The sequence below is a fragment of the Podarcis cretensis genome, assembly GCF_951804945.1.
Source record: "Podarcis cretensis genome assembly, chromosome: Z".
NCBI lineage: Eukaryota > Metazoa > Chordata > Lepidosauria > Squamata > Lacertidae > Podarcis > Podarcis cretensis.
This window is the reverse complement of record NC_137184.1, coordinates 29,833,193-29,849,488: the sequence shown is the minus strand read 5'-3', so window position 1 is coordinate 29,849,488 and position 16,296 is coordinate 29,833,193. Positions and strand designations below refer to the sequence as shown.

The following is a 16,296-nucleotide window of genomic DNA, read 5'->3' as shown; positions in this document are numbered from 1 at the left end:
TCCTCTGGACAAATTCATGAGACTTCTAGATATCTGCAGGGGAGGCCACAAAACAGAGCACACCAGTAATCCTTATCCATTGTAAGTGAAACATGAACATACTTTATTAGCCTATTTATCATAAAGTGACATTTATCAGGCTTAAATGATGCAAAAATGACTTAATTGGGCACATCCATTCAAATGAGAAATAATGGTAGCAAAACCAAATATCCTGCTATTTTAATTCCCCTAGGGAAGCCAGCAATATTAAATAAATAAATAAAAAGAAAGTTGTTACAGCAAGGAATATGTGAAAACAAATAGAGCAATAATTTGAAATAAGCACTGGATTTCCTTTAAGGGAAAAAAATGAAACAGGATTTAACAGGAGAGCTAGTAAGCTGTAGCGATTAGAATGTTGGACTAGGACTTGGAGGCCAGTGTTCAAATCCTCACTCAGCCAAGAAGCTCACTGAGTGACATTGGGCCAATCACCAACTCTCAGCCTAACCTACATCACAGGGTTGTTGTGCTGATAAAATGAGGCAAGGGAAGGACCATGTATGTCACCTTGAGCTCTTCACAGAAAGGTGCAATATAAATGCAATAATAAATGAAACTAGAAATAAACAATTGAAGGCTGTAGTCCTATACATGTTAACTCAGAAATATATCCCATTGAATTCAATTAAATATACTCCCTCCCAGGTAAGTGTGCATAGGGCCAACAACAAAACCCCAGGCCTTTTTTTTCAGAATTAAGTTCCATTGAGTTCAACATATAGGATGGCAACCTTAGGATTCTATTTTCCTGGAAGTAAGCTTAAATGAATTCAATGGGATCTAGACATAAATGTGAGATTTGTGCTCCAAGATTATTTCCTACTCAAGAGAAGTAAATTACACTCTTTCCTTAGCCGGGTTTTGATGAACCAAAGAAGCAAACTGGCTGAGAAGCAATCTAAGACGTGCTCCCATCTGTCATTTCCTGACACTGTGTAGTTCTGAGAAAGAAAAGGCTTAAAACAACATAAAAATAAAATTTACATTTTTAAACAGAAGAATATTGAAACACGCTGTGTGCCTTTCAGTGTTTGGGAGCTGTTTGAAGGCTCTCACTTCAGAGTACTGCATTCGAGAGAGCAGAAGTCTGTTGGAAAACTCCTACCATCACTGTCAAAGGAACAACTTAGACACAGGTGTGGGGCTCAATGGCTTGTAATTATTGTGGCTCTTTAGAATCTTGTACCTGGTGAATATTTGCTTTTATCTTTTTTCAGATTTAGAATGGCTCCCCCAAGACCTGGGTTGGGCAAATTCCTAGGTGCCTATATTTGAGGGAGCTGGTACCAGGTTATCATTTTGCATTTTTTGATTGGCATTGGTCTTTCATATTGATGAACAAATGCTTCCATTTCCTAAACACCAGCATGAAACAAGACATGCTCTGGGGTACGATCCCTATAGGGCTTTTTACTGGAAACGATTTTTGCAAGAGGATCAATGTGCAAGTTTTTTGTACAGATGAGTAAGATATGTACATCCTAAAGCAAATGGTGTCCAAGGAAAGAAAAGTCTTTGGTGATGCCTCCTTTCTATTTGTTAACTTTTGGATTACCTTATTTTTAATTGCATTGTATCCCATCTCACAACTCAAATGCAGAATCTGCATGCCTGACTTATTCCTGTCATATAAAATGACAGATCCCTGTGTGCAAATGTGATTAAAATCACTCACATACAGCATTTTCTTATAATGGGCACTGATGTTGAACGTTTTCTCAAAAAATAGTAGCAACAATATTAATGCAATGCCTACCATGCTTGTCACTGCTGCTCACTTTAAAAGTGAAGATGAACTGTCTATACTATTTTTGTTTCCATTGTTGTCATTTACAAATGACTAGCATAATTTAAACAGAATTACAATACCCTAATATAAACATTTTTAAACATAGTGTTTGGAAACACATTGCAAATTTGGAGAAGTGCAGAATTTGAAGGGAAGCTGTGTTTTGGATCACACTGGAAAGTGCAAATTGGGCAGTTTCTCATTAAAATGCAAACAAAATCAGTTTCTACCCCATCCCTATAACCACTGGAAGCTAAACCAGATAAGACGGAGGCATTGTTTGTTGGGACCCATTCAGTTCAATGTTCATTTCTCATGAGTAATGAACACCAGGATGAGTACTGAACAGGTACTTTTTTTTTAATTAAAAATAAAAATGCCACCCCATTTGCGGGGTGAGAGATATAACCTTTTCTGGTTGCAGCAGAGCTGATTTCCATGCTTCCTAGCTGACAACATTGTATTCCCGGAATGACAAGATCTTGTTCTGGGACATTCTATGAAAAACAGGGCAAACACTAACAGGAGTCATTTCAAGGGGGTGATGGCAGCTACTTCCCCAACCACAATGTTTCACAATGATTTAATGTCTGGGGCATTCTGGGAAAATAAAACTGTAGGAAACAAGAGGCGGGCGGACACCCAAATCAATGCTTCTGCCACCACATGTGCTAGAAAGAAGCCAAACAAAAATAAAAGAAGAGGGTCTTGGGAAATGAATATGAGAATTACATAATGAATGGGAATGTAATGAATGAATAACAAAGCCAATGTGATCTTAATGAATGAAGAACAAAATGAATGAGGTCTTTAATAATAAAAATGAGTGGAGGCACAAAACAAAGCAAATTTCTTCCATACACTTATGTGTGAAGCACGAACTGAGAGAGTGGCACTCTGGGTGGCTTGCTTAATGAAGCCCAACATCTGTCAGACTCTGCCAATCTCTGGCACTGACTCACCAGGCACTGACACCAGTCATGAACCCCACTCCCCCTTCATTTCAGTGGGAGTTTTATCAGAGCCAATGCATGTTCCCATTTAATATAAAGAGAATGCAAATTGTTCTAGACCTTAGTGGTTGAAATGGTGCATCTGACGGCAACTTCTAGGGAGTGGCCCTTTTGTAATGGTAAAAATAACCATGGTATAATCTAGTATTGACCTTGCAACAGCCAGACACTAGTACTAAAAGAGTTTTAGAACTAATTGAAATATTTGGTCGAGTAGCAGGTTTTAAATTGAACAGACAAAAAACGAAAGTGTTGGAAAAAAATTTAACAATGGAAGAAAGAGAGAGTTTTCAGAATGAAACAGGCTTGGAAATAACAAAAAGGGTAAAATACCTAGGGGTAAACTTAACATCTAAGAATGTGAATTTATTTAAGGATAACTATGAAAAATGTTGGTCAGAAGTTAAAAAGGATCTGGAAATTTGGTCAAGGCTGAAACTTTCCTTGTTAGGCCGAATCGCTACTATTAAGATGAATGTATTGCCTAGAATGCTGTTTTTATTCCAGACGCTGCAGATTGTGGACAAGATGGATTGTTTCAAGAAGTGGCAGAAAGATATATCAAAATTTGTCTGGCAGGGCAAAAAGCCCAGAATTAAATTTAAGATTTTAACTGATGCAAAGGATAGAGGGGGGTTTGCCCTGCCGGACTTAAGACTCTACTATGAATCAGCAGCTTTCTGCTGGTTGAAACACTGGCTACTTCTTGAGAATACTGACATTTTGGATCTGGAAGGGTATGACAATAGCTTTGGTTGGCATGCATATTTATGGTACGACAAGGTAAAGGTGTATAAAAGTTTTAAAAACCATATTGTAAGGAAAGCATTGTATAACGTTTGGATTAGATACAAAGATCTGTTGGAAAGCAAAACCCCTAGGTGGGTGTCACCAATGGAAGCTAGGGAAGTAAAAAAGCTTAATATGGATTCTAAATGGCCAAAATATCATGAGATTATAGAATACGATGGTGAAAGGGTGAAACTTCAGAGTTATGAGAAACTAAAACCTAAGGTTCGAGATTGGTTGCATTACCATCAGATAAATGAGACGTTTAAACAGGACAGGAAAATAGGATTTCAGAAAGAGAAGTCAAAATTAGAAACAGAATTGTTGGAACCCAATACTAAGAATTTATCAAGAATGTATAACTTGCTGTTAAAATGGAATACACAGGATGAAACGGTGAAATCAGCTATGATTAAATGGGCACAAGACATGGGTCATGATATTATGTTTGCTGACTGGGAACAGTTATGGACCACCGGTATTAAATTTACTGCATGTAATGCTTTAAAAGAAAATATTATGAAAATGATCTACCGGTGGTACATGACCCCAGTCAAACTTGCAAAAATTTATCATTTGCCTAATAATAAGTGTTGGAAATGTAATGAGACTGAAGGCACTTTCTACCACCTTTGGTGGACCTGCCCAAAGGTTAAAGCTTTCTGGGAAATGATCTATAATGAAATTAAGAAGGTCCTTAAGTGGACTTTTCCTAAGAAACCAGAGGCTTTCCTCTTGGGTATGGTGGGCCAAGTGGTGTTAAGGAAGGATAGGACATTCTTTATGTATGCCACTACAGCAGCAAGAATTCTACTGGCAAAGTATTGGAAGACGCAAGAACTACCTACTCTGGAAGAATGGCAAACAAAGGTGATTGACTTTATGGGACTGGCTGAGATGACGGGCAGAATCCGGGACCAGGGGAAAGAGACAGTGGAAGAGGACTGGAAGAATTTCAAGATATATCTTAAAAATAACTGTAAAATTGAGGAATGTTAAGATGTCAGGGGGTAAGAAGTAAAGAATTGCAGCAGTAAACAAAAAAATTTAAGAAATATTTATGAAAAAGAACTAAGACAATGGACTTAAGGGTTGCTAAAGAATTTTAAACAAGGATGCAGGGATAGGGAGGTATGGGGAAGTCAAAGAAAAAAGGTTATGAACCGATGATTATGAAGTTATACTGTGTTACATTGTTCTTTATTTTATGTGTGGAAAATTAATAAAAATCATTATAAAAAAAAATAAAAAATAACCATGGTATATAGCATGTCTGCACACCTTATGTGCAAGCATCTGAAGCTGCTCCAATCAAGGCATTAAGCTGCTAATATTTAAAATGTGCTTTAATTTTTATTTTGTAACCCCCCCCCCCCTCTCCAAAACTAGGCTGCTCTTTTAGAGGATTTCTCCTTAGACTGCACGTAGCAGACAATGAGGGCAGGCTAGGGAAGAATAAAGGATAACTAATCCAGTGATATTGAAACGCTGGGCTGTGTATGAGTCAGAGCACATCTGGCAATGTGGACTCAGTAAATTAATTTGGATATGCACCAATGGACAGTAATCAAGCTTTATGTCAGCCAATAAACAGCAGTGTAATGAAGTACAAAAGCTTGCATTAGGTTTAATCACACCAAAGTTCTAGCCGCTTTAGAACTTAGCAGTGAGGCCTAAAACAAAATGAACACCCAGGTGTCTGCAAAGAGAACAGTGTATTCCTACTACCACCACCAAAACCAAAATATTATTATTCTAAGTTGTATGCGTTTCTATTTTTCCCATGACTCTGAAGCAAAAAGAGAAAAGCAATGGCACAATTCGGTGTATGTACAAAGTGGTTTATGTCAGAGTGAAACGTGATTACAGATTACAATCAAATTAAAAAATACATTCTGCAATATGTGCAAATCAAAGACTACGCAAGCAAAATGGGAGAAACGTCACTTCTTTCAAGAGCAATGCTTTTAGCATGAAGAGAGCCTTACTGCACACAGCCATACAAAGGTTTAGCAGTATAAAATATTTTAACAGTCTGGGATGCAGAAAATGTGGAGTGCTTTTAGGAAGAAATTGGGATGTAAAAGGGAGACAAGACAGAAAGAGAAGGAAGAAGCTTTGACTGAAAATATGGATTTAGTTGACATTTGGAGAATGAAGAATCCTTTGGGAAGAGAGGGAACTTTTTTCTCTGAAGCTAAAATGACATGGACAAGAATTGACCAAATTTGGATAACTAGAGGTCTGGTTCCGAAGACTAGCAAGGTGGAGATATGCCCCAAAACTTGTTCTGACCATAATCCTGTGAAGATGGAGATGAAATTGACGCCAATTGGTACCTTTAGATGGAGGATGAATGATACTTTGTTTAGGAATGAAGAAGTAACCAAGAAGGCCCAAAAAACTTTGAGAGGTTATTTTGAGATAAATATGAATACTAGAGTAGAAAAAAGAGTAATCTGGGACGCAAGCAAAGCGGTTATGAGAGGACTTTTGATACAACAGAATGCAATTAAGAAGAGAACACTGGAGAAAATAAAGGAAGGAGAGAAGAAACTGAGAACAAAACCAAAATCACAGGAGATCCTGAGAGAGATAAAGTTATATCAAGTACAATATATGAAATTGATGAATCAAGAGATAGAATGGAAGATTAAACAGATGAGACAAAAGACATTTGAATCGGCAAATAAGTGTGGGAAATTGTTGGCCTGGCAAATGAAAAAAAGACAAAAACTTAATACTATTACAAATTTGGAACTGGAAAGAAAAAATATACAGAATCCAGTGGAGGTCAGGAAGTGCTTCCAGAGGTATTTTAAACAACTTTATACACAGGAGAAGCAGAAAGAAACAGACAATGATCGATTTTTGAAAACAAATGGTCTACAGAAAATCTCTCAGGAAAATAAGTTAATGTTGAATTATAAAATAACGGATCAGGAAGTGGAAGGGGCCATACAGAATATGCAATTGGGTAAATCTCCAGGACCAGATGGTTTGACTTCAAGATATTACAGTGGTGCCTCGCAAGACGAAAAGAATCCATTCCGCGATTCTCTTTGTCTAGCGTTTTTTTCATCTTGCGAAGCAAGCCCATTGACGGCTTAGCGGATTAGCGCTATTAGCGGTTTAGCGGCTTTTAGCAGCTTAGCGGCTTAGAAAAAGGGGGGAGGGAAAAAAAGTCGGAAAAACTCGCAAGACATTTCGTCTTGCGAAGCAAGCCCATAGGGAAATTCGTTTTGCGAAGCGGCTCCAAAACAGAAAACCCTTTCGTCTAGCGGGTTTTTTGTCTTGCGAGGCATTCGTCTTGCGGGGCACCACTGTATAGATCTTTGAAAGAATGGCTAATACAACCACTGAAGCAAGTCTGTAATGAAATATTGGAAGGGAAAAGGGCACCAGAGTCGTGGAAGGAAACCTATATTACACTTATACCGAAAACAGAGACTGAAAAGACACAGCTTAAGAATTACCGCCCTATATCACTGCTTAACGTGGATTACAAAATTTTTGCAGATATTTTGGCTAAAAGATTAAAAAAGGTGCTAGTAGAAGAAATTCATAAAGACCAAGCGAGCTTTCTCCCGGGCAGACATCTGTCTGACAATATGAGGAATATAATTAACATTTTAGAAAAACTACAAGTGAATATTGATACTAAGGCAGTTTTGATATTTGTGGATGTGGAGAAAGCTTTCGATAATATTTCTTGGAGCTTTATGAAGAAGAATTTACAGGGGATGGGGGTAGGTCAAGGTTTTGAAAATGGTATAGGTGCAATTTATTCAGAACAAAAAGCAAAATTAATTGTGAACAATGTAGTTACAGAAGAGTTTAAGATTGAGAAGGGAACACGACAAGGTTGCCCAATCTCTCCACTGCTTTTTATATCGGTCCTGGAGGTTTTGCTAAATATGATTAGAAAGGACCAATTGGTTAAAGGTATACAAGTGGGAGCTAAACAGTATAAATTGAGGGCATTTGCTGATGACCTAGTATTGACTTTACAGGAGCCAGAATCTAGTACTAAAAGGGTACTGGAACTGATTCAAGAATTTGGACAGGTAGCAGGTTTTAAGTTAAACAAAATGAAAACTAAGGTTTTAGAGAAAAATTTAACTCTGAATGAGAGAGAGAAGTTCCAGGAAAAGACAGGATTAACACTGGTCAAGAAAGTGAAATATTTACTGGTTAATATGACTGCCAAGAATGTGAATCTGTTTAAGGATAATTATGAAAAATGTTGGATTGAAGTGAAAAAGGACTTAGAAATATGGTCAAATTTGAAGCTATCATTGTTAGGCAGAATTGCTGTGATAAAAATGAATGAAGGAAGAAGCTTTATCTTCAATGTGCACTAGTCCAAATAAACTTGCGAGGCAAACTATAATGACACTGCTGCCTTTTCACTGGTGAATTAGGGAAAAATGAATTGGAGAAGAGATGGAAGTAAACTTAGAAGCCATCCAAATAAAACTGAAGGCTAGAAGAGTCATAGCAAATGCAAAATAATACAAAATAAAAAAAAATTCCTATCTGAAGAAGTGTGCATGCACACGAAAGCTCATACCAATAACAAACTTAGTTGGTCTCTAAGGTGCTACTGTCAAAGTCCAAGTAGATAAATAGGTACCGCTCCAGCGGGAAGGTAAACGGCATTTCCGTGCGCTGCTCTGGTTCGCCAGAAGCGGCTTAGTCATGCTGGCCACATGACCCGGAAGCTGTATGCCGGCTCCCTCAGCCAATAAAGCGAGATGAGCACTGCAACCCCAGAGTCGGCCACGACTGGACCTAATGGTCAGGGGTCCCCTTTACCTTTACTTTAAGGTGCTACTGGAAGGATTTTTTTTATTTTGTTTCGACTACGAAAGACCAACACGGCTACCTACCTGTAGCAAGATCATACTTCACGCAATGTAAAGTGAAACTATGGAATTCAGTCCTACAGGAGCCAGTGATAATCATCAACTTGGAATGCTTTAAAAGTGTTTTAGATAAATTCATTAAGGATAAGGGTATCAGTGGCTACTAGCCACAATAGCTATTCTTTCTCCACAGCCAGAGACCGTGCATCTCTGAATACCAGTTGAAGGGCTTGCAGGTGGGCAGATTGCTATTGTGCTCATTCTCATTTGTGGGTTTCCCATAGGCATCTGGTTGGCAACTGTGAGAACAGTATGCTAGACTAGATGGACCATTGGTCTGATTCAGCAGGCCCTTCTTATGCTCTTATTTTCTACCACTGAGTTATGGTCGTTTTTTGCAAATCCTTGTCAAATGGTATTAGCTTCCTATTAAAGGTAAAGGGACCCCTGACCATTAGGTCCAGTCGTGACCGACTCTGGGGTTGCGGCGCTCATCTCACTTTATTGGCCAAGTGAGCCAACGTACAGCTTACGGGTCATGTGGCCAGCATGACTAAGCCACTTCTGGTGAACCAGAGCAGCGCATGGAAACACCATTTACCTTCCTGCCAGAGCGGTACCTATTTATCTACTTGCACTTTGACGTGCTTTCGAACTGCTAGGTTGGCAGGAGCAGGGACCGAGCAACGGGAGCTCACCCCGTCGCGGGGATTCGAACCGCCGACCTTCTGATGGGCAAGTCCTAGGCTCTGTAGTTTAACCCACAGCACCACCCATGTCCCAGCTTCCTATTACACACACCAGCACAAGTTCATGGGGAAATAATGACAATAATCATAACAAAAGCAAATGTACACAGTGCATTACAGATTGTGTTAAAGGATTGAATGTCTGCATGCAGCGCGTTGCAGAACAAAAATACAAAAACAAAACACCAGGTCTTGTCAATGTATTTTTCATTTCACTATTTAGTAAAACTGGCACCTAGTTCATAATAAGGTTTTATGTTTGCCATTACACTGCACTGCCCCCCCCCCCAATGCTAATTGTCAAGTCAGAGCTTGGAAAGACAGAAGCAAATGAGATATCATTATCTCTAGCCTTTACTTGGAGTGAGCTACAAGGTCAAAGTCATCTAGAAAGAGCAACTCTTTGATAAGAGCTGCCAATTGCTCTTTTGGCTCATAAATATACACAGAGAGAAAGATTATGGAGTTTTCATGAGCAGAATCTTAAGTTCTACTCCAAAGGCATTTCATAGTTTCAATGGTATTTCATAGCTTTATGATATATTACATGGTGCAGGGCAGAGAAAGGGGGAAGTCCATCAAAGAGGTCAGCAATTGTGAGTTCTTGGGTCAAATCTGACCCAAGAAATAACATCTGCTCTCCAAGCACCAGTGGGCAGCATTTCTTACTATGGGGACCAGAAAAATGGCATTTTATCCCAGAAGACACAACTCCTGTTGATTCTCTTTGATCTTTCAGCAGCTTTGATCTTTCAAGCATAGCATTTTTCTGGAATGTATGTCTGAGTTGGGAGAGCCGTTCGACAGTGGAACAGACTCCCACAAGAGGTGGTGGACTCTTCTTCCTTGGAGTTTGTTTGTTTTTAAGCAGAGGTTGGATGGCCACCTGTCATGTATGCTTTAGCTGCAATGCTTTAGCATTGCAGAGGGTTGGACTAGATAACCCTCGGGTCCCTACCACTCTGCACTTCTATGATTCTATGAACACCCGCATGAAATCACTGAGTGGCGCCGTCCAGAATTTTGGAGTCAGCTGTCAGAAATATACTAATGCAGCACGGCTCTATTTCTCCATTACATCTGCAGCTGTGGCAGTGGGCGTCTGACCTTGGTAAAGAACTGGATGAGAGCTTAATCCAGATAATACAGTGGTGCTGGCAGTGGGTGGTTCCCTAGCATGTCCCTGGCATTTCCACTTAAAAAGAAAAGAGAAGGTGGTAGCAGCTGATGAGGAACATAATCTCTGCTAGAGATCCTAAAGAGCTGTTGCCATACAGCTTAGAAAGCCAAAGTACACAAATTGTCCAACCTGCTATCAGGGCTGGAGTGTTGTATTTTGGCGCTCGAGGCAAAATGCAACCACACCCTGCCATCACTGCGCCCACATCAGTGCCGACATTGGCGATGATTTCTGGCAAGATCTCGCCAGAAATCAGTGTTGATGCCAGCTGTGGAGGCCATGAGGTGGCCGGGGTTGAGAAAAGCTAGGAAGGAAGGGGCAGCCAGCTGGACAAAAGAGGTGATTAATTGAACATGCCAGAACATGCTAGGGAGAGACCCACTAAGAGCACCTCATTCTTCTGCTTTAAGCTCTCCTCCTATCCATCACCAAGACCAGGCCCCCACTGCCACAGCTACTGATGTAAAGGGAAAATACAGCTGTGTGACATCAGCATGGTGCTGGCAGGTCACTCCAAAACTCTGGATGACACTACTCAGCAGTTCCATATAGACATTAAACAGCATGGGGGACAAAATAGAACCCTGTGTCACACCATCCTGAAAGCTCCACAGGGCTGAAGAAAACGCCCCAAGCATCAGCCTGTGAAGATGGCCATTCAAACAGGACTGGAACAAAAACCAAGCAGTGCCACCCACGCCCAACTCAGACACCTTCTCTAGAACAATACCATGGTCAGTGGTTCGTATAGCTGATGAGAGATCAAGGAGGATGAACAGGGACAATGTGGCCCTTAGTGGGTGAATCCCCACAATGCTGGCTTGGCAGCCATTCGGGGGGGGGGACGACGATGTGGTGACAAGGTCAGGCCAGGCTCTGGGTCCGAGACCCCCAGCGGCAGGCAGGATAGAATGGGGATCCCTGCGTGGGGTGCCTGGTTCATGACCCCTAAAAATTGTGTGCCAGGAGCTACAGCTGCCCTGTCATCCCCCCATGCTACACCCCTTGCCTCATCTAACTTTAGGGTCATTTATGGATGTGACTGGACCTGATTCCCCATGGTTGGCCTTGGTTTTATGAGATTATGCTGCACCTTGAGCCTTGATTTCTTGGGTAAGCATTTTGCTATTTATTTATTTATTTATTTATTTATTTATTTATTTCCTCCAAGGACTGAGATCTGGGCCCCTGAGGCACCCCATGGACCACAATAGAAGCTCCAAAATTCAGACAGTAAGAATTTCAGAAGCATCGTTATGACTTGATCTGCTTACTTTGGTTTGAAAGATACACAGAGATCAACATGGAGAGCATTCCAAGTAAATAGGTCCACTTACCAAAGCACAGAGCAGATCCACTGCTTCCAGGATGAGTTCTTGGTGACCGATTCGAGTGACTCCCAGCTCTTCAAGTTCCTGATGAGTAATGTGTAACAGCTGTTCTCCATTGATCTTTTCCCTCTCAAAGTTCTTTATGTATTGTTGAAGGCAGTCATCAAGGCCTAGGTTCAAACAGCAACAGGAGCACTTGATTAGGAATTAAAAAAAAGAGGTAGCATACTTTGCTGCCTCATTACAGCTTCAGCTCACTGTTTTCATCTTGATGGAATATAAAAGCCTATGTTCTTTTAAGGAAAGAACACAAAATGGAATGATATCATTTCACACCTTGTGCACTGGTACACATCTTTTATATTGCATATAATGTGAAATTAAGTGCCATATCCCATGGCTAAGAACATGGGGAAACAGTTCTCTTGACTTGTCCTACAGGGCCATGAGTTGAACAACACAAACAACAGAGAAGCTGCAGCCAGTTTTGGCTTCCCATTACATGAGTACGCCATACCCACAAAGGCAACACTCACACATCTGTTTTATAGGCACAGTCGTATACGATTTCCCAATCCAGGAGTTGGGAACCTCAATCTGAGGCAGACCCCGATTAAGACTTGGGGCTTAAGTGACTTCCTTTTATAGGGCCTCAATCAAGGCTTGCCAAGTCTCTGTGGTTCCTGCATTTGGTAACCCCATGTGTTGTGCCTTTCTCAGAAGCAGACTCCAATGACTTCAGGTGAACTAAACACGAACAGTATTATTTAAAACTACAGCAGACATGAAGCCTTACTTACTCCTAGGCCTACAGGCCCACACTGACTTCTCCCCCCACTCACCTCTGTGAGAAATAGTTCCCTTTTCAAGTCATTGCTCTTGGCCTAGGAACTAACTACAGTGGTACCTTGGTTCTCAAACTCCTTGGTACTAAAACAACTTGGAACCCAAACACTGCAAACCCGGAAGTAAGTGTTCCGGTTTGCAAGCTTTTTTCAGAAGCCGAACATGCTCCATTTTGAGTGTTACGCTTCTGATTTGAGTGCCACACTTCCGTTTTGAGTGTTATGATGGGGTCTGTCTGTTTTTGCTATTTATTTTGCGTTTTTGTGCCTCTTTTTTGTTTTGTTTTTGTGACTGTGTGGAACGCAGTTCAGCTGCTGATTGATTGATTGTGTGACTGAAGTACATTGTTTACTGCTTTCATTTTATGGCTCAATGGTCTCATTAGATAGTAAAATTCATGTCAAATTAGTGTTTTAGGGGTTGTTTTTAAAAGTCTGGAATGGATTAATCCAGTTTGCATTACTTTCTATAATAATAATAATAATAATAATAATAATAATAATAATAATTTATTATTTGTACCCCGCCCATCTGGCTGGGTTTCCCCAGCCACTCTGGGCGGCTTCCATAAAAACCAAAAATACACTAAAATATCACAGATTAAAAACTTCCCTGAACAGGGCTGCCTTAAGATGTCTTCTGAATGTCAGGTAGTTATTTATTGCTTTGACATCTGATGGGAGGGCGTTCCACAGGGTAGGCGCCACGACCGAGAAGGCCCTCTGCCTGGTTCCCTGTAGCTTTGCTTCTCGCAATGAGGGAACTGCCAAAAGGCCCTCGGCGCTGGACCTCAGCGTCCGGGCAGAATGATGGGGGTGGAGACGCTCCTTCAGGTATACTGGGCCGAGGCCGTTTAGGGCTTTAAAGGTCAACACCAGCACTTTGAATTGTGCTCGGAAACGTATAGGAAAGCATGCCTTGGTTTTGGAACGCTTTGGTTTTGGAACAGACTTCCAGAACGGATTAAGTTTGAGAACCAAGGTACCACTGTATATGGTTAATGTTCTTGTCATTTATATGGTGAATGTGCCATGTTGGTTTCCCCACAAATGTTATGTTAGATGATGTATTGATGTATGGTATGACCCCCCCCTTCCCCCCTTGCTTTATGGTATCGTGTGTGTGTGTGTGTGTTTTGCTGTAAGTCGCTTAGAGGCCTTCTGATGACAAGCGACTGTTAAGTATAACAGATAACATAAATAAAATAAAATATACTTGCCCCAAGATTCTAGCATTGCAATGCACTATGCACAGGTCTGCCCAAGATGGAAGGCAGCAAGTCTGGCATAAAACTCAAGAATACATACACTCCAACCCTTCTATTTAACTAACTATATTATGATTTATTTTGACAATTTCTTGACTTAATTATTATCCTATCCAAGCAGCGTGCAAAAATCCTCAATACACTGAAAATAAATTTAAAAAATCAGTTAAAATTATAAAATGATAATTCTGTTCCAACGCCTCCTGGAATTTAATCTTTCTTTCTTTCTTTCTTTCTTTCTTTCTTTCTTTCTTTCTCTCTCTCTCTCTCTCTCTCTCTCTGCTATTTAAACAGACACAAATGTCTTCCAGACCATGTCTTCCCTTGTTTTTCTAGCCTCTCAATGTGGCTTCCCCACCCCAGTCCCTTGGACACGTTTTGCCTTTCGTCGTTGTTGCTATTTTAGATTCTCCGTTCGCTTCACAAAGTGCTCTGTGTCGTGGCAAAGCAACGGTGAAGAGATCGGGCAAGGCCGGGCCAGCCATGCACTTTCAAGATCAGGCATCATTTCTATAATTACCATTTCCTTTTATGATTATCCAGACACGGGCTGTGTACTAGAGGCATCACGTTTCTGGCTTTATGGAGGGAAATAAATCTAGCGTGCCATTACAATGAAATCATCTCTTACTATTTCCTACCATTACTGAAAATTAGCAGAGGTGTGAAACGAAACAGAGGAAAATGTTTACTGCTGGGTTCCCCCTCCACCCCTCTCTTCTGTTTCTCCGGGATATATTTAAACAATGTTCTGTAAAGCGTGTTCTCCATAACAGAGAGCATGTGTTGCGATGGGGGCCTAAAGGCCACCCCACTGTTGTTGGGCAAATTGGCCACATGCTGTGATTGGGCAAGGAGTGTTGCTGGGGATAATGTTATGTTGCTAAAGTGTGGGAGGGGTCAGAGGTCTTAAATACAGGGCTCGCAGCCTGGGGCCTTCTCTTGGGCTGCGTGCACTGCATCACCCTGAAAAGGGGAGGGGTTCGTTGTCCTCTGACCTTGCTATGCCTGTCATGGGGTCGTCTGCCGTTGGGGCAGGGGCCTGGTAGGAATTTTGTCCATTTGGCTGATTGGCTGTTGCCATTTGGTTTTTGCCTACTGCGTAGCAAATTGTCACAACTTGTAAGGTTGGCGGTTAGGCATTGGTTCAAATTGGTTGGTGGAGGGGTAAGTGCCTACCCCTCCAATGGTGGTGCAGAAAGGGAATTCCATTAAAGGAATCCAGGGGCTTGCCATTCTTTTCGTCTTTGTCCCTGGCATCGGACTTGGGCCGTGCAAGCCACCAGGAGCATGAGGGTGAGAAGTGAGGGACTGAGGCCCAGCTTCATTTTCTCTCCAAAATTGTTTCCCTCACTGGCTTCCGCTGGAATCTGGAAGTCAGTTCTGTTACAGCGGCAAGGACAGATAGTCGTAACCAATGCCTAAGCAACCACTCATGTGTGTGTATTTAAATAAAGTTGTGGCCAAATTCATGCCAAAAACCTTAAACAAAAATTGATGTGTGAAGTGTGAGTTATTTAGGGTGGCCTGGGGGACCTCGACACACAAACCATGTCACAAAGACGAGGGCTGATACTGAAAATGCAAAAAGTCCAACTATTTTTATTTTCTGGTCCCTGTTCCTTGTAAATAGCTGCCTCTATTACGTACCTACTTTTTGCTTTTCACGCACTTTGAATAGGCCTAGCATTGGCTACAACACAGCTGCTATGAAGCTAGAGCTGTATCCAACTAAGTACTGCTTAGAGTTATGGATGAGGGGAAATGTATTTTAAAAGTGAACCAACCGCATCCACACTTTCCAAAACAATATGTGACCTGAAATACAGTTATCCTTTGGAATTCGCAGTTATCCAAATTTTGTGATGTTTCCCAAAAACAAGTTTACAAAAATGAAAAGGAATATATTAGCAGAAAATAAAATACAAAAATGTATTGTGTTAGGAGAAATGGCTTTGTAAAAATGTGCACATTTCTCAAAGTTGCATACAAAAATATGCTTATTAGAAGAATATTTAGCAAAATCTGCTTTCCTACAGTTTCCGCCCACAAGTTCTAGCCCTGCCTTCTGAAGCAACATATCCATTTTTGTAGCTATTCAAATACTATTGTGATAAGGTAAAGGACCCCTGACAGTTAAGTCCAGTCACAGATGACTCTGGGTTGCGATGCTCATCTTGCTTTACAGGCCGAGGGACTTGCGTTTGTCCGCAGTTTTTCCGGGTCATGTGGCCAGCATGACTAAGCCGCTTCTGGCAAAACCAGAGAAGCACACGGAAACACAGTTTAACTTCCTGCTGGAGTAGTACCTATTTTTCTACTTGCACTTTTTGGCATGCTGTCAAACTGCTAGGTTGGCAGGAGCTGGGACAGAGCAACGGGAGCTCACCCCGTCGCAGGGATTCGAACCGCCGACCTT

At 41.1% G+C, this 16,296-nt stretch overlaps 1 protein-coding gene across 3 annotated transcripts in view; it reads right to left on the bottom strand.

Moving 5' to 3' along the window:
• The window catches only part of LOC307207623 (connector enhancer of kinase suppressor of ras 2-like), a 331,548-nt gene that overhangs the window by 211,002 nt on the left and 104,250 nt on the right, over nucleotides 1-16,296 (bottom strand). The window contains exons 1-2 of one of the 3 annotated variants that reach the window (XM_079961621.1): nucleotides 14,519-14,772; nucleotides 11,771-11,934 (exon numbers count right to left, since the gene is read on the bottom strand). In XM_079961621.1, coding sequence (XP_079817747.1) covers nucleotides 11,771-11,934; nucleotides 14,519-14,660 — 306 coding nt within the window. In that variant the 5' untranslated portion in view covers nucleotides 14,661-14,772. Of the gene's footprint in view, nucleotides 1-11,770; nucleotides 11,935-14,518; nucleotides 14,773-16,296 lie in introns of those variants that run through there. The other 2 variants (XM_079961620.1, XM_079961622.1) reach the window with 2 other exon arrangements.